At 43.0% G+C, this 22153-nt stretch overlaps 1 protein-coding gene, 1 long non-coding RNA gene and 1 pseudogene across 2 annotated transcripts; 1 reads left to right on the top strand and 2 right to left on the bottom strand.

Annotated features, from left to right (window-relative positions):
- Positions 1 to 403: 403 nt before the first annotated feature.
- LOC112081321 (uncharacterized) lies at positions 404 to 4121 on the bottom strand. The gene is made up of 5 exons (XR_002896463.2): positions 3987 to 4121; positions 3619 to 3707; positions 2854 to 3016; positions 2629 to 2756; positions 404 to 2541 (listed from the first exon to the last, which is right to left on the bottom strand). It is a non-coding gene; the product is annotated as an uncharacterized lncRNA (long non-coding RNA).
- A 6097-nt stretch (positions 4122 to 10218) lies between these two features.
- Positions 10219 to 18221, top strand: LOC111982129 (RING finger protein 214). The gene is made up of 15 exons (XM_024013709.2): positions 10219 to 10701; positions 10836 to 11001; positions 11092 to 11151; positions 11341 to 11481; positions 11603 to 11736; positions 11884 to 11952; positions 12089 to 12185; positions 12348 to 12436; positions 12544 to 12631; positions 12737 to 12832; positions 12937 to 13268; positions 13411 to 13528; positions 13620 to 13790; positions 13898 to 13999; positions 14228 to 18221. Exons 1-15 carry the CDS (start codon positions 10664 to 10666, stop codon positions 14288 to 14290), a joined length of 1764 nt encoding a protein of 587 aa, XP_023869477.1. The 5' UTR covers positions 10219 to 10663; the 3' UTR covers positions 14291 to 18221.
- A 516-nt stretch (positions 18222 to 18737) lies between these two features.
- LOC111981507 (apolipoprotein A-Ia-like) lies at positions 18738 to 21171 on the bottom strand (annotated as a pseudogene).
- Positions 21172 to 22153: the final 982 nt, after the last annotated feature.

Genomic DNA, 22153 nt, shown 5'->3' with positions numbered 1-22153 from the left:
GTGTTGGTGTCTACCTACACAGTAAATTTGAAAGTGTTAAATCAACACTTTAAGTGTTAAATTTAACACTGTCAGCGAGTACATATGGTCCCACTACACAGAGTAAAAAGTACACTGATCAAAGTGTTACATTTCTAGTGTTGATTTAACACTGAGGAGTGAAAAAAGTAAACACTGCACTACACTGGTTGGTGTTGATCAAAATTAACACTGAGGTAATAAACACTTTAAGTGTTATAGTGACACTATTAGAGTATTAGAGTAAAAATGTGCTTACTCTATTCAGTATTAATGTATTTACTCTTCCCCCATGTAAATGGAAATTATATTTTGTAAAAGCACTAGGAATTTCACAATAAACTCAATCAAAGCTGTTTCAACATTCAAATATGTTCATTATGACCAAACCATAAGTCCCAGCCCTGGCTTAAACTGTTATCACGTGAGAGTAGAATGTAGTCAAAAGAATCCCTTGCTCCATATGACATGAGCAAATCAATAGGTTTGTTGGAAAATGCTGACATTTACATTAAAAACAAATATGTTTCTCACAACCTAACCATAAGTATCAGCCCTGGCTTAAACTGTTATCAAGTGACAGGTGGGGACAATGTAGTCAAAAAAAATCCCTTGCTCCATTTGACATGAGCAAATCAAAAGGTTTGTGGTACATGATGTCATTTCCATGAAATACCTTGCATGGTGGACTTCGCTTCAAAACAACTTCAAATGCATGCAAATGATCAACAAAACATAASGTTTCAAGAGCTGACCCAACCAAAAAAACATTTTCCTCTTTCAGAACAATAGCCTTAATTTGGTAAAATACTGGCACTTCAATGACTACTTCACCACATATGACCAAATCAAGACGATATTCTGTACCATGGTGCTTTACCCATTTAACTGACAAAACATTTGTGAGCACTGAGACATTCAACTTGGCAGCAAACTCATGGCTTTCATTCAGGTCATTGAGCCTTGACATCTTTCCTAGACTGATAGCTAGTCTATCCTGGCTGAACGTTTCCCAATTATATGCCATGTAATTTTGGTGTTTCTTGGCTAAGGTCATAGTGACATTCTTAAAACTCTTCAGTTGCTTTTTAAAGAAATTATGTTTTGCCTTGTAGTGCATACACCACGAATGAAGAATGGGCCCAATATTCCTTATACAACGAGGATAATGTATCATGAAGTGGGATTTCGGAAACAAATACATGAAAAGCCTATGATGTTCAGCAATTAAGTGCTTCAGATAGATAGTCATGCCCTCTGTTAGTATAGGAGAAAACACAATATTTACAATTTGTAGTAGTAACAGAAGCAGCTGCCAGTATTTATCATCTTTTTGTACCAGATCACCAAACATCAATGGCAAATTACAGAAAAGACACCAAGACTGAATTACATTTATACCCAAATCATTGCTCCCATCATCCAATTTGAGTGCAGGTGGACGATTCCTCCTCTCTGTGTAGCCATAGTTAAATGAATGAACTCTACCGTACACATCTTTASCAGTCACAAAGTTGGCTTGTATATACTGTAACACAAGTTACCTCAAATTATGCAACTCCTAAAATGTCATGCATTATATCAACAGAAAATTTGTCTGTAGTATTTGAAGTACTGCAGAGAGTTCAATAAGCAAGCATGCTTCACACCGTACACATGAGGTAGTGTTGGGTTTGACTGAATAGTTAGACAATGGTCTGAGTGCATGTGTTTTGTTCATAAAGTCACTCTTGGGTCATCCTCAGAAAACACAGTTTGAAAAGCCACTTTCTCAGTGAGGCAAAAACAGCAACAATAACGAGCACTAAATGATTCCACAAAACCAAACAGGCAACGTATACCAAGATTATCTCCAGTTACTTGGACTATACTGCCATGTATACGACCACTGAAGAAGGGAACTTCAATACCCTCAGTCTCAAGCACTTTCAAATCACTTACTATTGGCTCAAGAATGGAATCAAATCCATAAGTTTTAAGGTCCTGGGTGTGGAAGAGTGCACAAGTGAATATTTACCAAAATTGAATTAAACTTTGGGGTAACATTTCTCAAAGTAAAGTATATACCTCCCAACTTGTGAATACCCTTTTTTGATCCCAATGGATTAGCAGTCTCAAAGTCATCATAACAGTTGAATTTGCAATGCATTTTTCTCTTTAGAAAAGAGATGTCTCTTCATATATAGTCCAACTTCCAAATCAAAGTAAACTCCATCTTTAACAAAGCTCTGAGCTCAGCAACCCTTGGAGTTTCCTTAACCTTGCCAATGTCTATGTTGTACACAGTTGTCTGTATGAAGGTGTACATGTTGCACAGCATTGTATTGTAAGCAGTACCAAAAACAAAGTGAGTCTTGAAAAGCTCATCGAAAGCACCAAGAGTGCTCGTTGACTTGCACGGCAAGGCTCGCTTGTCCAGGATGATGAAGTAAGTATCYATGCTGCTCTTCCTGGTCCCGACTGCAAGAAGATYTGGTTGGCGGTTCTGGTCAATCGCATCAAGGTGCTCCTGGATACTMGTTCCTGCCGGAAGACGACAAAAACGAACACCATCATTAGRTCGTCATATCGGCTGCAGCACTGTCCATGAATAAGAATGCCAATACAAACCTTTTGGAATATCACAAGATGCTGTTCAGCTTGGGATGCAGACATCTTGCCTGGTCTTTTGCGGCCTTGTGATGAAGGAGGAGTCAAATGGAGCAGGGGAAGGATGGAGGAAAGGTCACCGTCCCATCCTAAACAAAGAGATCCTGATTAAAATGGTTATTCCATCAGTGACGTTAACATTTCAGAGTTATTTGAAAAATAAATGATAAATCATGATCATCTAACCATCAGCATTCGTGTCAGCTCCCTCATCCCCCTCAGCTCCCTCATCAACTGCAGATTCTGSCTTGCTTAGAAGGATGATATTTTGCTTGAATGTAGTTGGCCACCTCTCCAAAAACTTGACTGATGTTCCCTCTCCAAACAGCAGCACAAAATCCTTCTCAATCTGAAACAAATAAGACAAAAACATTCCACTTTAACCTCCAAAAACAGAGTTTGAGTAAATCACCAGCCTACACATTCATTGAACTACTATTACTGGCCAACCTGAATTGGCATCTGGACATTAAACTCAATTTATACAACTTAAAACTGTTTTTAAAAAAGTAATTCACATCAAGAACAACAAGCCCTTCACATCAAGAAAGCGTGGAAATTCAGTTAGGATGGTGGAGCATTTACTAGGGTCGTAGGTCATCTTCCTGTACTCAAAGGTCAATTTCATCTTCTGTTTGGCTGTTTTTTCATCAGAAGAATGCTTCATAAGAGAAATGGCCTCTCTGCACTYGTCTTCACTCAGGGTAGCCAAAGTGGATGGACTGAACTCCCTCTAAGCAGTTGGCCCTCCAGAGTATAGTTGAGTGGGCCGTTTCTCTGATGAAGCCAAATTCCTCTGAATGGTTTTGATTCTATACGAGAGGTACCCTTCTCCACTATTAGGGTCGTAATAATGTTCCTTAAGAAAATGAACATGGTTACTAATCTTGAAAAAACAAATAACCAAGTCCCATTTGCTCAGATACCGTACCAGTTGTAATGTATACTTACATATCCATTTGTGGTGTAGGGATCCTTCAGGTATGGGAACAAGGAGATGATGCCTTGTGCAAACGTTTCTCTCACGCAGTGGTGATGTCCTGACAAGAATATAATGTTATGTTTAGGCGGCAATTAGAATCTCCACAAGCAGCATTGGTCCCCAGTCAGCTAAATATTAGGAGTGATTTTTGAATCAGTATCATGCWCATTGAGTTTGATACAAGAAAAATCTTCTACCAATAGCAGTGGATGGTCAGCTGTAGCCTAACCAATTATGTGACTGAGACACTGATACAMAAGTCATTTTTAACATTCAGCAGATATAGGAGTAAGTAATGCTCAACAATTTTCATTATGAATCTTTCCTTTAAACTTACCCATGAGTCGCCGTCATCGCCGAAACAAGAATGTTGATCATCTTTAGTCTGGTGCAGTCAGTCAGGCTTTTAGTTTTGGAGTGTATTCCTTGATGACCTCTCCACCAGGCCTTTTCTTCAGTATGCTCTCTATTAGCTGTAAAAAAAAAAAACAGCAGTGAAAAATCCATTTGATGCCACTTTTACAAACGTAAATGTTTTGCTTCGTCATATCTTTGACGCTTTCGTGAGGGGCTTCCATCCTCGCTCAATATGATTGTATCAACTGACTCATGGTCTGAACCACCCATCACAGAACTGGCAGAGACAGGACTCATCAGGGAAGATTCTTAAATACACAAAGATGACAATACAGGCATGTCAAATGTATGGTTATATTGAAAGTGATGCCACAAGTAACCAAAACTTGAAAACCAGCACATACCTTTAGCATCATTGGTCAGCGTGAGCTTGAAAACACAAGGTCTGGCCATGTCACCACCTCCTCAAACACATCCCCATCAACTTCAGTTCCAGACCCTTCACACAGCTTTGCCTCTGATAAACTAGTAAGCGGGATCTCAAATTTCAGGAAAGCCATGACAAACATTAAAACAACCTACAATTATAATTGCAATCATAATGGTAAGAGTAATCAGACTGACTGGTATGAAAACAATACATTTATTTCCAATCACAAATTAAAAATATACCTCCCATCAAAAGATTTTCAAGTGTCAGGTCAATGATCTTCACATATTTTTGTTCACCATTGAATATCACCCTGATCAGCATGACTAGGTCTGAAAGCAGTTAATGGTACGAGATAAGGCCAACATGGATGAAAAAGCATTACATTTGTATTTCAATCATGACACATTATATAAGGATGACTACAAACATTTTCACCAATACTCCTGCAATGTTAATTTCTAAGTATATTATGAAAATATTGGATCATGACCACAACTTGTCTGATATTACTTGAAGCAGGTCCCAAACTACAGCAAACAGACTATTCAACTCACATTCACTGTCCCGAAATATTGACGGCCTAATTAGTCCAGTAAAATACACTCAMAATTCCAGCTAGTCACTATATTATGTTGTCATGTTCTAGGAGCAGTCTTAAAAGCCCGCCAAAATCAACTGGTGATAAAGGGAGTGGGAAACACAGTTAGCTAGACTAGCTACTGTAGCTGCTGATGCATTGACCACAATATTGATCTATAAGCATCACCCACAAGTCCTCCGAAACACAACCCAACCAAGCCGCAGTGCTACTTGACACAATGCCTACTTAACCCGGAAGTCAGCCGCACCAACGTGTCGGAGGAAACACTGCACCTGGCCACCGTGTCAGCGTGCACTGCGCCCGGCCTGCCACAGGAGTCGCTAGTGCGCGATGGGACAAGGACATCCCTGCCTGCCAAACCCTCCCCTAACCCGGACGATGCTGGACAAATTGTGTGCCGCTCCATGGGTCTCCCGGTCGCGGCCAGCTGCGACAGAGCCTGGACTCGAATCCAGAATCTCTAGTGGCACTGCAAATAAAACAATCTCGGTCGACCAACAGCCAACAAATCGAATAATTGGGGTCTGCCCTAACACTTTTCAAAGCGCTGGTAGTGTGTTCAGATTTCGATCACCTGAAGCAAGCGCAGAACCATGTAAATACGTGCACAATCTCGGCATGTATGCATGCGTCTCATGCATGTTTTTTTAATCTTGTGCGCATGCTTCAGGTGATAGAAATCTTGTGGCTAAATAAACAACTCACCTTAAATCAGATTAGTCCTCAATATATAGTAAGCAGCTGAAATAAATTACAACAAACTAGCATGAGGCTAAAAAAGCTTGGTGCTGAAATGAGACACTCGCCCATGGAATTACCACGTGGAGCAGACTAACTACACAGGACAGGGGTGAGCTAGTTAGCTAAGATGCTAGCTATCTAGCAAGGACTTGCAAAAAGTGAAACGCAAGTAATTTATAAGGAATTTGCGTCAATTCAAACCTGGTATCAGGACAAAATGTGATTCAGAGTCACCGAATATACTTTTTTTTATTAAACTCAAGCGATAAATGATAAATGCATTTTTCGTATATACGGGTTCACTGTAACACCTCGCAGGGTAGAACAGATAACTGGCAGGAGGTAAGTAAACAGCTGTTCTTATACTGTGATAGACGTAGTTCCAACCCSTCTGTTGGCCTATCACAGTAGAGGCTGAGCGTGGTTTAAACTTGCTCAGCCTATCGCCGGCGCTCAGGCTGGTCCCAGCCTCTTGGCGCTCCTTGGTGTCCGGCGCTGTTGCTGTGTAGATTACGCTCCCACACCCTAGAGACTGGGGCCAGACAGTTCTGTAACATTGTTTGAGCTATTTGCACCTGCATAGATAGCATACTGTTCTCGCTCAAGGTTAACCACAGCTTCTCAGCACACTTATCTGGGGCAAAATGTTACTTCCAGCACACACACAGGAACCCAGACCAACAGTTGCTAATATTCAATCACGTGTTATAGTATTGGGTTATAGTGCAATAAACACAGATCCTCACAAACTCTAACATTAGCTGCACACACACAAAGGTCCACGACAATCTTCTCTCTTCAGGGTGTTTATTGTATTTAAGCAATAAGGCCCAAGGGGGTGTGGTATAGGGCCAATATACCACGGCTAAGGGCTGTTCTTAAGCACGAAGCAACGCGGAGTGCCTGGATACAGCCCTTAGCAGTGATATATTGACCATATATCACAAACCCCCGAGGTGCCTTATTGCRATTATAAACTGGTTACCAACGTAATTAGAGCAAMAAAAATAAATGTTTTGTCATATTCGTCAGCCAATCAGCATTCAGGGTTCGAACCACCAAGTTTATAAAACACTTTAGTTGCTGTTTATCTCCAGTACAGATCACATGTAGGCGTCCATGCCGGGGCCATACAAGAGAACTGACAAACCAACAGACAAAAAAAAAACATAATTTACAACATCATGACAATTGGAACATACAGCTGTCAGTCATGTAGGGATTAAAGGAGGCGGGACATACTGCTTCTGTGGCAAAACATTATTTACCAGTTGTCTGTCTGTGCAGATGGTCATTTTGGTGGTAGTAATGTGAGACTATATACAGGAAAGTATAATTACATTCACTTTTCAAAACGATGGTAGTGCGTTCAGATTTCTATCACCTGAAGCATGCGCACAAGARTAAAAAAACATGCATGAGACGCATGAATACATGCCGAAATTGTGCACGTATTTACATGGTTCTGCGCTTGCTTCAGGTGATCGAAATCTGAACACACTARCAGCGCTTTGAAAAGTGTTAGGGCAGACCCCAATTATTCGATTTGTTGGCTGTTGGTCGACCGAGATTGTTTTATTTGCAGTGCCACTAGAGATTCTGGATTCGAGTCCAGGCTCTGTCGCAGCTGGCCGCGACCGGGAGACCCATGGAGCGGCACACAATTTGTCCAGCGTCGTCCGGGTTAGGGGAGGGTTTGGCAGGCAGGGYTGTCCTTGTCCCATCGCGCACTAGCGACTCCTGTGGCGGGCCGGGCGCAGTGCACGCTGACACGGTCGCCAGGTGCAGTGTTTCCTTCGACACGTTGGTGCGGCTGACTTCCGGGTTAAGTAGGCATTGTGTCAAGTAGCACTGCGGCTTGGTTGGGTTGTGTTTCGGAGGACGCATTGGCTCTCGACCTTCGATATGAGTAGGTGTGTCCAAACTTTTGACTGGTACTGTATATTTGCGCCCATCTCAGTGAACTAATCCATTGCGGAGGCCTAGACTAAAATGTGGTCGGAGGCTCAATATGAAGGGTGTGAAGCCTCCAGAGATGTGCAGAGGACAAATCTAGCTCTGTACCACATCGCCATGTGCCTCCCAAATGTTGTAACAATGCGGAGCAGGGTTGCCAGGTCTAGCTAAAAAWAATTGCCCGATGACCATTCAAAACCCGCCCAAAAGGCCTGAAAWCTAGCCCAATTTGTTTTGTCACAGCAAGAGAGGAGTTGCCGTATCTATACAATAAAGCCTTTTTCCATAATGTTATCGAGCCAATTAAGAAGGAATATCATAGTAACGACGTTTGAAGCTAAATTCGAGTTTCCTCAAAATAATAATTATTGCAAGCTATTACATGGCGCCCTTATTAAACTCGCCAGAGCTTTCAATTGATGTCGATTTAACTTGTTTAAGCAATAAGGCTACAACAACAATAAACTGAAGTTATAGGCTATTTATCAAATTATTTTGCCAGCTCCAGGTAGGCTACGCAAGTGGCACAAATTGTTTTGACTCCAGTGATATCATTTCAACATATTTATTGTATCAAATGGTAGCCTACATATACATTAATAGGCTACTTGATCGCCAACAGAGGCACATGTAAAATACTCCACATTTAGCCTAATGCCAGTGTCATTGAGGACTTAAAAAGAAAAACAATAACCACGCGAGGGAGTTCCATAATTTCCATTTCAAATTTCCACTCGAAAGCCCCAGAGACGCAAGAAATGAGCACTCATAAAGCACTTCGCTTGATACCGTTTTCTTTAAGCGGTCAYCATTAGAATGCAGTTTTAACCACCACGAGCGGATTTATGTAATGCGCTCTGGTGGTGCGCCCAAAGTCGATTTCCACTGCTTTGTCTACATTATTTATTGATGTTTTATTTATTTTATCTTAATTTAACTAGGCAAGTCAGTTAAGAACAAATTCTTATTTTCAATGATGGCCTAGGAACAGTGGGTTAACTGCCTTGTTCAGGGGCAGAACGACAGATGTTGTACTAGTCCTACGCTCTAACCACTAGGCGACYCTGCCGCCCCAACTGTGCATCAGTTCTAGAGTATTAATATGTTTAATAGAAATGTTTTAGGAAATAGGTGTCTCTATAATGACAATCTAAATAGCCTACCTACAACTGGTAAAAAGTAGTCAACGTGCGCGCTTGCTGCTCTCTTCTCTTTCTTCTCGCTCACGTGAATCAGCCAATAACTGTAGAGCTCACAACACAACACAAAACAACACAACACAACACACACACACACACACACACACACATACACACCCTTTCCGGCCCTCCCCACCACTCACACCCTCAATTTCAATTCAATTTAAGGGGCTTTATTGGCATGGGAAACATATGTTTACATTGCCAAAGCAAGTGAAATAGATAAAACAAAAGTGAAATAAACAATGAGAGATTTACAGTAAACATTACACTTGCAAAAGTTCCAAAATAATAAATACATTTCAAATCTCATATTATGTCTATATACAGTGTTGTAATGATGTGCAAATAGTAGTATGAAAGGGGAAAAGTACAAAAGGGAAATAAATAAACACAAATATAGGTTGTATTTACAATGGTGTTTGTTCTTCACTGGTTGCCCTTTTCTTTTGGCAACAGGTCACAAATCTTTCTGCTGTGATTGCACACTGGTATTTCACACAATAGATATGCGAGTTTATCAAAATTGGATTTGTTTTCAAATTCTTTCTGGGTCTGTGTAATCTGAGGGAAATATGTGTCTAATATGGTCATACATTTGGCAGGAGGTTAGGAAGTCCCCCCCCCCCACTTTGTTTTTACACTGCTGCTACTCACTGTTTATTATCTATGCATGGTCACTTTACACATTACCTTGACTAACCTGTACCCCTGCACATTGACTCGGTACCGGTACCCCCTGTATATAGCCTCGTTATTGTTATGTACATTTATTGTGTTACCTTTTGATTGATTGGATTTTTTAAACTTTTTATTTAATAAATATTTTATTAACTCTATTTCTTGAACTATATTGTTAGTTAATGGCTTGTAAGTAAGCATTTCATGGTAAGGTCTACAGTACACCTGTTGTATTCGGCGCATGTAACAAATACAATTTTATTTTATTTGCCTTCGGTGGCCTTTCTCAATAGTCAAAGATTTCCTTAATTTTGGGTCAGTCACAGTGGTCAGGTATTCTGCCACTGTTTACTCTCTGTTTAGGGCCAAATAGCTCTGTTTTTTTGTAAATTCTTTCCAATGTCTCAAGTAATTATCTTTTTGTTTTCTCATGATTTGGTTGGGTCAAATTGGGTTGCTGTCCTGGGGCTCTTTTTTTTGTGTTTGTGAACAGAGCCCAGTACCAGCTTGCTTAGGGGGCTCTTCTCCAGGTTTATTTCTCTGTGGGTGATGGCTTTGTTAGGGAAGGTTTGGGAATTGCTTCCCTTAAGGTGGTTGTAGAATTTAACGGCTCTTTTCTGGATTTTGATAATTAGCGGGGATCGGCCTAATTCTTCTCTGCATGCATTATTTTGTGTTTTACGTGAAATGTATATATTTTTTTAAGAGAAATGTCTTGGCGGCTGCGGTGCAACTTAGAAATAGTCCAAAAACCCGCMACCAATACATTTTAACCCGCGACATTGTTTTCAGTGTTGTCCAATGACAGGAAAATCGCGAACATGGCAACACTGCTGCGCGAGCTTACCCGGAAGTGTATGTCAGCAAACGTGTAATGTTTATAATTTTCTAACGTGGTTTGTCGATGAGGTATCACACAACTCAACATCTTCATTTTCCGTTTTTGATTACTAATAATGCACCTTGTCATTTAAGCTACAGTTTCCCGACACGTTTACCGCTGTTTAATTTAAATTTATAGTCATAGAAACTAGCTAACTAACGTTATGGACTGGGGATTGGCGCTCGAGGAGGACATGGCGCGGTAAGTCCGGTGACTGTTATCTTGGGAGCTTTTGTTTGTTATGTGGGGTGGGTGATTACACGCTGTTATATCAGCTGAGTACGCCTACCTAACGAATTATTTATCCTAGCAAAAAACAATTCTGTCCCCCACAGCGAAACCTCCGCCACGGGAAACCCTSAGCAGCAATACAACCCCTGGTCCAACCAGTCCAACCCATGGTCAGATCCAGGCTGCACCTCGGGATCTATAGGGGAGCTGGAAAATCTGGCCCCAGGGGATGGACACCATGGCACTCACTCGAAGAAGCAAGGCGTCCAGGTAGAATGAGTTTGTATAGGACAGCAGTAATTTCCCAAACAATTGTGGGCATGTGACAGAAAGTCATCGTATGTGTTGTGTCTCTTGCAGACAGATGCCTGGACAGCAGACAAAGATGTTAACACAGATCAGGATTGGGAGTCACTGATGGTAATGTGTTCACTCTGGGGGCATGACTGGGGTATGGTGAATCAGTGTGGTAACTCACACACAACATATATATCTGTACATGTGCATGACACAAGTTAACAACCTCTTTCATACTTATTCTGTGGTTACATTTTCCCCTATCTTTCTCCAACATTTCCTCCTTCCCTTCCTATTTCTCTCTCTCTCTAGCGGTCAGTGGATGAGTACAGCACTCACCTTGCCCTGCAATATGAGGAGCTGATGAAGCAGCAGCAGGAGGAGGAGGCTGATCATGGCAACCTCGTAGACAGCCTGGTTCAGAAGAAAGATGAGGGGATCCACCAGCAGCAGGTCTGTGTTCAAACACACATCTCTGTGCTGTAGGCTACGTACAGGCCTACTTGTGTCTTTTCATCAGCTTGAGATGTTGTACATCTTTGGACTAATTAACTGCGAGTGACAATATTTTCAGGTGCTGCTGGACAAAATTGAGTCTCTGCGTGTGAAGCTTCAGCTGAACTGCTGCAAGACCACCCGCAAGAACTTTGCAGTCAAGAAGCAAGACCTCAGTGCGGAGAAAATCAAAATGGAGGAGGAGAGGAACAGGTAGAGATATTGAGAAGAAGGTGGAAAAGGAGAAATTGGGGAAAGCCCTTTGAGGTGTGTGACAGACGGTAGGCTAGGTGGTGGCCACRAACAGAACTGTGACAAGATGTCCTGTCAGCCATGTTCCTCTGTCTGTCCCTCTACCAGACTGTCTCAGGAGCTGAAGGAGACCACCAGGAAGCTGGCTTTGCTGATAGAGGAGCAGAACCAGGAAAAGTAAGACTACTGAGCCACACTCCTACACTTCATATAACCTAACCATAGACAACATATCATATACATTATCATGCTACACAACACATCTTGTCCACAATATAATGCTATACAACACACCTACTGTGCTCATCTATAGGCTTATGTGGGAGCGGGAGCTAGCAGACTTGAACACTGAGATGGAGCGGCTACAGAAAGAGTCAGAGGAGGCCACCCAGACAGCTCTACGGGATGAGGTCAGTTTCTGTCCATATTTATCATCTCTACATCAGTCAACCATCACAACCCTATGACACTGAATGTTCACTCTGATTCACCTATCCACATGTCGCCATGGAGTTTGATTTGAAGACAATCAGGGATTAACCCTGATTTGTATTCTGATTTATGTTCAACAGATTGCAGCTCTGGAAATGCAGAGAGATGTGACCATGTCTGAGGTGGATGACTGGCTGAAAGAGGCTGACCAATACATAAACACACTTAGGTACTATACTGAGCATGACTCTATGACTGAAGCTGGATGTAGCCTACATATTGTAGCTTCTCCCATAAAGGCTGTGCTTCAGTGATTGGTGTTTCCTCTGTCTGCAGATTTGACCCCTCTCAGCAGCACATGCAACAAAGGCTGGAGTGGGAGAACAATGTGGCTGTTGTTCACAGCAGTTTGGCGGGACTGCAGGTGAGGGACAAGAGGGATGGTAGACCACTGCCTCTCACTGGATAAATGTAGGCTTTATGAACATGACTATTTTGAACATGACTTGTCTCTCTTTCTCTCGCTCAGAATCAGTTCAAGGAGCACCTTCACCTGCTGCAAAAGGGCCAACCGATGGAAAGCCTCCCTGGAGTCACATTACCACACTTACCCCAAGTCCCCACGGTCTGTGTGTGATACATGTGTGTAGTTGATTCTGACGAAGACAGTCGATGCCAGTGATTAATGTGCATACTGTATCTGTTGTTAATGGAACCATTCCTCTGCAGGTGGACTTGGTGATGAGTCCGATGATGTACGCTCCACCCCTCCCCCCCTTTCAACATTTCCAGATGGGCCCTCCTAACGCTGTGGGGATGCCCTTCCAACCCCAGCAGCACCACCCAGCTGCCTTCATAGCCCCAGCCAGATTAACTCCCCCACCTGTCCCCTCCTCTACTCCCCCTACCTCCGCTCTACCGCTCCACCCAGCCACCCCACCTGTTTCCCTGCCCACCACCGTGGCCTCCGCCCAGCCCCTGCCTTTCAGTAACCCTCCTGCTGCTGGCAAACTGGACAACCTGCTGAAGAGATTGGGGGACATATTTCCACAGTGCAACAGGTGAGCTCAAAGTCTGTCACTTACTCTGAATTTACTAGTCAGTAAAAGATCTTGCAGACTACAATCAATAAATATTGATTCTAGTCTCATTCTTTCCATTTACCTCCCTCTCTTTCTACTTTCCGTCCCTCTCTCTCTCCAGAACTCAACTCATGTCAGTGCTGCAGCAGATTAAGAATTCCCGTGGCACCATGGCTGGCATGTCTATGGACGAGGTCACACAGCAGGTGGCACAGAGACTGGCACAGAGTGAGAAACCGGTAAAACAAACTCACACTGAGACACATACACAATAAGTGTGCACACACACCAACACAGTCTAAATCTTAATCTAACCTTTATCCTCCACAGGCTCCAGGGCCCATCAGGCCTCTTTCTGCTGCCAGGGGCGTTCCTGGTCTTCCAGGCCCAATCCAGCGCCCTCCAGGCCCAATCCAGAGGCCTCCTGGCCCCATTCAGAGACCCACAAATCCCCCTCAGAGACCTGCAGTAACTCAAGTCTTCCAGACAAGGCCCCCACAGGTACAAACCACTACCAACCCGCAGAAGGCACAATTGAGAATTTTAGGCTTGGGTGACAATGTACATAATTCATGTATTTCTGAGGTGCTGCTTCTCTCTCTCTCCAGCCTGTGGCTCCCAGTAATCGTAAGCTGTGCTTGATGTGCCAGAACCACGTGGAAGCAGACAGCCAGCACCCCATGAGCTGCGCCCACACTGTTCATAAGGATGTAAGTCCTACACTGAATTAAAAACGTATAGATTACTGAAAACTGTATGGCTCAGTTGGTAGAGCATAGCGCTTACAACGCTAGGACTGTGAGTTAAATTCTCAGGGCCACCCATACGTAAAATGTATGCACGCATGACTAAGTCGCTTTGGATAATAGCGTCTGCTAAATGGACACTATCAGATGATACTTTGCTATAACCCTAACTGATTTGCCTCTGTGTTCCAGTGCATCAGTGTATGGCTACAGTCCAGCAAGAACAACACCTGCCCCTTCTGCCCAGCCAAGTGAAAGGAGTAGCAAAAAAGACCGAAAGGAGAAGACATGAAGGGAAAAAGGAGCTGAACACTGATAGTGTTCTGTTCAGCGTCACAGAACGGAAGAAGGAGATGGTGGAATAAGATTCACATCAACTAAAAACAGAGCAGACATGGTGASGTATTACTATTCACCTACAGTGCATTCAGACAGTATTCAGATCCCTTGACTTTTTCAACATTTTGTTACGTTACAGCCTTATGCTAAAATAGATTAAATTAAACAAGTTTCCTCATCAATTGACACACACCATGATGACAAAGGGAAAACAGGTTATTTAAGTATTCAGACCCTTTGCTATTATGAGACTCGAAATTGAGCTCCGGTGCATCCTGTTTCCATTGATCATCCTTAAAATGTTTCTACAACTTGATTGAAGTCCACCTGTGGTAAATTCAATTGATAGGAAATGATTTGGAAAGGCACACAACTGCCTATACAAGGTCCCACAGTTGACAGTGCATCTCAGTGCAAAAACCAAGCCGTGAGGTCGAAGGAATTGTCCGTAGAGCTCCGAGACAGGATTGTGTTGAGGCACAGACCTGGGGAAGGGTACCAAAAAATGTATGCAGCATTGAAGGTCCCCAAGAACACAGTGGCCTTCATCATTCTTAAATAGAAGAAGTTTGGAACCACCAAGACTCTTCCTAGAGCTGGCCGCCCGGCAAAACTGAGCAATCGGGAGAGGTGACTAAGAACCCGATGGTCACTGTGAAAGAGCTTCAGATTTGGGAGAACCTTCCAGAAGGACAACCATCTCTGCAGCACTCCACCAATCAGGCCTTTATGGTAGAGTGGCCAGATGGAAGCCACTCCACAGTAAAAGGCACATGACACCCCGCTTGGAGTTTGACAAAAGGCACCTAAAGGACTCTGACCATGAGAAACAAGATTCTCAGGTCTAATGAAACCAAGACTGAACTCTTTGGCCTGAATACCAAGCGTCACCTCTGGAGGAAACCTGGCAACATCCCTACGGGGAAGCATGGCAGAGACTGGGAGACTGGGAGACTAGTCAGGATCGAGGGAACGATGAACGGTGCAAAGTACAGAGAGATCCTTGATGAAAACCTGCTCCTGAGCACTCAGGACCTCAGACTGGGGCGAAGGTTCACCTTCCAACAGGAGAACGACCCTAAGCACACAGCCAAGACAACGCAGGAGTGACTACGGGACAAGTCTCTGAATGTCCTTGAGGGGCCCAGCCAGAGCCCAGACTTGAACCCAATTGAACATCTCTGGAGAGACCTGAAAATAGCTGTGCAGCGACACTCCCCATACAACCTGACAGAGCTTGAAAGAAGAATGGGAGAAACGCCCAAAACACAGGTGTGCCAAGCTTGTAGCTTCATACCAAGAAGACTTGAGGCTGTAATCTCTGCCAAAGGTGCTTCAACAAAGTACTGAGTAAAGGGTCTGAATACATATGTAAATGTAATATTTCAGTTTATTTTAATATTTTTGCACAAAAATAATCAAATTAATTTGCTTTTGCTTTGTCATTGTGGGGTAGTGTGTAGATTGATGAGGAGAAAACAATAATTTGATCAATTTTAGAATAAGGTTGTAATGTAACAAAATGTTGAAAAAGTCAAGGGGTCTGACCTTTCTGAGGTGACACAATAAACAGAAGTCTTTCATATTATGCACCCCTATATTGATACAGCTAACTAAATAATTGAATACCTTTTTAAAGGCTGACCAAAAGTACATCTGTTGTTAACTGCAATGATAATCTGGCACCATAACTTATTTTTTGTTTTCACATTACTGTTGTGTGTTAACCCATAGGGATATCATGTTTGTTATGTATGCCTTTTTATTTATTGTAAAATATACTTCTCATACCCTTTGACATAATTATAACAACTTTGACATGTTATTTTGTAAGTATGTTATTTCTAACTTCCATGCATTTGGTATGTTCGTTTCTAATTTTCATGATTCTATGTTGAACATTTTATAATTTCTATGGCAAACAAAATACACTAGTGTTATGTTAATAAGTGCCTTATTAAAAGTCACACTGAAGTATGACTCATTGAACTTAAAACTGCCCAATTTGAATGAGCAGAATGTTGAAATACTTACAGTTGAAGTTGGAAGTTTACATACACCTTAGCCAAATACATTTAAACTCAGTTTTTCACAATTCCTGACATTTAATCCTAGTAAAAATTCCCTGTCTTATGTCAGTTAAGATCACCACTTTATTTTAATGTGAAATGTRAGAATAATAGTGATTTATTTCAGCTTTTATTTCTTTCATCACATTCCCAGTGGGTCAGTAGTTTACATTCCAATTAGTATTTGGTAGCATTGCCTTTAAATTGTTTAATTTGGGTCAAATGTTTCGGGTAGCCTTCCACAAGCTTCCCACAATGAGTTAGGGGAATTTTGGCCCATTCCTCCTGACAGAGCTGGTGTAACTGAGTCAGGTCTGTAGGCCTCCTTGCTCACACACACTTTTTCAGTTCTGCCCACAAATTTTCTTTAGAACTGAGGTCAGGGCTTTGTGATGGCAACTCCAATACCTTGACTTTGTTGTCCTTAAGCCGTTTTGCCACAACTTTGGAAGTATGCTTGGGGTCATTGTCCATTTGGAAGACCCATTTACGACCAAGCTTTAACTTCCTGACTGATGTCTTGAGATGTTGCTTCAATATATCCACATAATTTTCCTGCATCATGATGCCATCTATTTTGTGAAGTGCACCAGCCCCTCCTGCAGCAAAGCAACCCCACAACATGATGCTGCCACCCCCGTGCTTCACGGTTGGGATGGTGTTCTTTGTCTACAAGCATCCCCCTTTTTCCTCCAAACATAACGATGGTCATTATGGCCAAACAGTTCTATTTTTGTTTCATCAGACCAGAGGACATTTCTCCAAAAAGTATGATCTTTGTCCCCATATGCAGTTGCAAACCGTAGTCTGGCTTTTTTTATGACGGTTTTGGAGCAGTGGCTTCTTCCTTGCTGAGCGGCCTTTCAGGTTATGTCGATATAGGACTCGTTTTACTGTGGATATAAATACTTTTGTACCTGTTTCCTCCAGCATCTTCACATGGTCCTTTGCTGTTGTTCTGGGATTGATTTGCACTTTTCGCACCAAAGTACGTTCATCTCTAGGAGACAGAACGCGTCTCCTTCCTGAGCGGTATGACGGCTGTGTGGTCCCATGGTGTTTATACTTGCGTACTATTGTTTGTACAGATGAACGTGGTACCTTCAGGCGTTTGGAAATTGCTCCCAAGGATGAACCAGACTTGCGGAGGTCTACAATTTTTTTTCTGAGTTKTTGCCTGATTTCTTTTGATTTTCCAATGATGTCAAGCAAAGTGGCAGTGAGTTTGAAGGTAGGCCTTGAAATACATCCACAGGTAAACCTCTAATTGACTCAAATTATGTCAATTAGCCTGTCAGAAGCTTCTAAAGCCATGACATCATTTTCTGGAATTTTCCAAGCTGTTTAAAGGCACAGTCAATTTAGTGTATGTAAACTTCTGACCCACTGGAATTGTGATACAGTGAAATCTGTCTGTAAACAGTTGTTGGAAAAATGACTTGTGTCATGCACAAAGTAGATGTCCTAACTGACTTGCCAAAACTATAGTTTGTTAACAAGAAATTTGTGGAGTGGTTGAAAAACGAGTTTTAATGACTCCAACCTAAGTGTATGTAAACTTCTGACTTCAACTGTATGGAGAAGTGAGATGGCATTAACTATTTTGACTGTTGTATTAACCTGACAATAAACATGGTTAATTACCATCTGTGATAAAAGAAAACAATCACCGCAGTATTTTGGAGACCTTATGCATTTTACTGACAAGATGTCATCTCTGGAGTAGAGAGCAAGATGTTAGGAACTCAGCAAAAAAAMAAACATCCTCTCACTGTCAACTGTGTTTATTTTCAGCAAACTTGTGTAAATATTTGTATGAACATAAGATTCAACAAGTGAGACATAAACTGAACAAGTTCCACAGACATGTGACAAACAGAAATTGAATAATGTGTCCCTGAACAAAGGGGTGTGTCAAAATCAAAAGTAACCCGTCAGTATCTGGTGTGGCCACCAGCTGCATTAAGCACTGCAGTGCATCTCCTCATGGACTGCACCAGATTTGCCAGATCTTGCTGTGAGATGTTACCCCACTCTTCCACCAAGGCACCTGCAAGTTCCTGGACATTTCTGGGGGGAATGGCCCTAGCCCTCACATTCTGATCCAACAGGTCCCAGATGTGCTCAATGGGATTGAGATCCGGGCTCTTCGCTGGCCATGGCAGAACACTGACATTCCTGTCTTGCAGGAAATCACACACAGAACGAGCAGTATGGCTGGTGGCATTGTCATGCTGGAGGGTCATGTCAGGATGAGCCTGCAGGAAGGGTACCACATGAGGGAGGAGGATGTCTTCCCTGTAAAGCACAGCGTTGAGATTGCCTGCAATGACAACAAGCTCAGTCCGATGATACTGTGACACACCGCACCAGACCATGACGGACCCCCCACCTCCAAATCGATCCCGCTCCGGAGTACAGGCCTCGGTGTAACGCTCATTCCTTCTACGATAAACACGAATCAGACCATAACCCCCGGACAAAACCGTCACTCGTCAGTGAAGAGTGCTTTTTGCCAGTCCTGTCTGGTCAAGCGACAGTGGGTTTGTGCCCATAGGCAATGTTGTTGCCAGTGATGCCTGGTGAGGACCTGCCTTACAACAGGCCTACAAGCCCTCAGTCCAGCCTATTGAGGACAGTCTGAGCACTGATGGATGAATTGTGCGTTCCTGGTGTAACTCAGGCAGTTGTTGTTGCCGTCCTGTACCTGTCCCGCAGGTGTGATGTTCAAATGTACCGATCCTGTGCAGGTGTTGTTACACGTGGTCTGCCACTTCGAGGACGATCGGCTGTCCGTCCTGTCTCCCTGTAGCGCTGTCTTAGGCGTCTCACAGTATGGACATTGCAATTTATTGCCCTGGCCACATCTGCAGTCCTCGTGCCTCCTTGCAGCATGCCTAAAGCACATTCACACAGATGAGCAAGGACCCTGGGCATCTTTCCTTTGGTGTTTTTCAGAGTCAGTAGGAAGGCCTCTTTTTAGTGTCCTAAGTTTTCATAATTGTGACCTTAATTGCCTACCGTCTGTAAGCTGTTAGTGTCTTAACGACCATTCCACAGGTGCATGTTCATTAATTGTTTATGGTTCATTGAACAAGCATGGGAAACACTGTTTAAACCCTTTACAATGYAGATCTGTGAAGTTATTTGGATTTTTACGAATTATCTTTGAAAGACGGGGTCCTGAAAAAGAGACGTTTCTTCTTTTGATGAGTTTATATGAGGTGTAATCATTACTCCAAACAGTTGCAAAGCTAGCATTTCTATTGGACAGGTTCAGCAAACAGGGAAGGACCTACCTGAATCTGTCCAATAGAAATGCTAGTTTTCATTTGGAGTAATGATTACACCCCAGGCACACCAAGTTTCTTTCACCAAGCAATAGCAAGCATGAAACTGAGACAGGCCACGTTCATGTGGATGGAATCACACAGTGAAGGTGGCCACTACGTGGAGACATTCACCAGTTAGTGTATCTGTGTAAGTCTCAGCCGTTCTTGTTGTAATGTGCTGTTGCGAGGAGGCTGTCAGTTAGTGTGTTACATAGTTAAGGGGAGGTGGAGTCCTAATTGACCAGGGTCACAGGTTCTTATGCCTTTATGGCCGTGAAGACGGTATCTTAGAAGTCCATGACCCTGCTCTTCAGGACCTCTAAGTAGGGCTCCAGCTTGCTTTGGAGGTCAGGAGGTCAGGGGTGTATGTGGACATCTTCTTCACCTCACAGATGGACTTCACAAGCTGCTCCTTGTACTCATCAGCGTAGGGGCGTCAGCTCCTCCATTCGCTCGGTCAGCTTGGTGCGGACATCCTCAACCATGGGGATCAGCTTGGACTTGGTCTCCTCAACCTTGGAGCGCATCTCATCAACCAGGGTCTGTAGCTTGGCCCTCAAGGTGTCCATATCCTCGCGGCGCTTGAAGACATACTCCTGGAAGACGGGCTCCAGCTTCTCGTGGTACTCCTTAATGTGCTTCTGGAGGACCTGCTGCAGCTTCTTGCGCTTGGGCTCTAGCTGGGTGTGGAGGTCCTCGACATCAGCCATCACCATCTGATGCACCTGCTTGGTGGTATCAAGGAACTGGGTGCTGAAGGCATTGCCATAGGGGGCCAGGGTCTGGGAAGCAGTCTGGGCATACTCATGCAGCTTGTCGAAGCTCATGGACAGCTTCATCCTGGGGGTACAGAGAGGTGGAGGGTAAAATGAGGGAGAGACCAGAGCAATCCATTGCTATTATGGAAAGAAGGATGAGGGGTTGTAGGGAAGAAAACATGAAGACAGAATAATCTGATAGAAGTTAACTATGAGTGGAGATATTTTTGTCTCTTACTTGTACTCGGTATATTCGGTTCTTTCCAGGTGGTCCAGGGGTCTTCACATGAGTGACGTACACCATGGCAGCAGCCTTGATGTGCTCCATCTGGGAGGGGGAATTGTTCTGCAGGGCCCTGGCCTGGGAGCCTGGTGGGGGAACAACCACATGAGACCTAGGCTAGCTATAGAGTTCAGGCCTCTACACAAAACAATGTACTATGTCATATAACATTAGAGCTAATACTGACCTACTGCCAAGAAGGGAGTCAGTGCAAGAGCGACAAACTTTATGGTGAGGGACTGAGAGAGGAGATGAGATAGAAAGGGAGAGGGGGATGGGTCAGATAAAAATATTGAGAAGCAAGCAACTTAACATTCAATGTTTCACACAACCAAAAACATTTGAATCTAACACCAACCATCTAACATGCCACTGTTCAACACAATAATAACCTTTAAATTACTTTTGATGAATATGATCCATATTTCAAATGGCAAACATTTAATTCTTACATTTCTTTCCAAGAACCTAATTTCAATAATAATATCTGCTGTCTTTCAGCAACTTTATGCTTGGTCATTCAATTCCTCCATTTTCCAATGTTGGCTATATCCTATGTTTTCTTTATAAACCCCATACCTCCCTTCGAGAGTCTCAGTGAGGCTGGCTGTCTGTTACCTGGGGGTGGTGCTGCTCTTTAAGTGAGGCTGATGCACAGCACCAGGCAGCTTTTATAGGTCTCTGAGCAGGTGTGTGTGTGCTGTCTCAGACATGGACCTCCACCCCTTACAACTCAACTGGAGGAGCAAGTTCAAGGGTCAGAAACAAAGATATTTTTTTTTACAAAGTACAGTTAGATGAGCAAACAGACAAATATACCTACATGTACAGTACCAGTCAAAAGTTTGGACACACCTCCTTATTCAAGGGTTTTTCTTTATTTTTACTATTTTCTACATTGTAGAATAATAGTGAAGACATAAACTATGAAATAACACATATGGAATCATGTAGTAACCAAAAAATATARATTTTAGATTCTTCAAAGTAGCCACCCTTTGCCTTGATGACAGCTTTGCACACTCTTGGAATTCTCTCCACCTGGAATGGTTTTCCAACAGTCTTGAAGGAGTTCCCATATATGCTGAAAACTTGTTGGCTGCTTTTCCTTCATTCTGCGGTCCAACTCATCTCAATTGGGTTGAGGTCGGGGGATTGTGGAAGCCAGGTCATCTGATGCAGCACTCCATCACTCTCCTTCTTGGTCAGCCTGGAGGTGTGTTGGATCATTGTCCTGTTGAAAAACAAATGATAGTGCCGTCATCATTGCTTTGCACAAAAAGGGCTTCACAGGCAAGGATATTGCTGCCAGTAAGATTGCACCTAAATCAACCATT

Source organism: Salvelinus sp. IW2-2015, linkage group LG20 (genome assembly GCF_002910315.2).
Source record: "Salvelinus sp. IW2-2015 linkage group LG20, ASM291031v2, whole genome shotgun sequence".
Taxonomy (NCBI): domain Eukaryota; kingdom Metazoa; phylum Chordata; class Actinopteri; order Salmoniformes; family Salmonidae; genus Salvelinus; species Salvelinus sp. IW2-2015.
The sequence above is the reverse complement of the archived record's forward strand: the minus strand, read 5'-3'. Positions and strand labels throughout refer to the sequence as shown.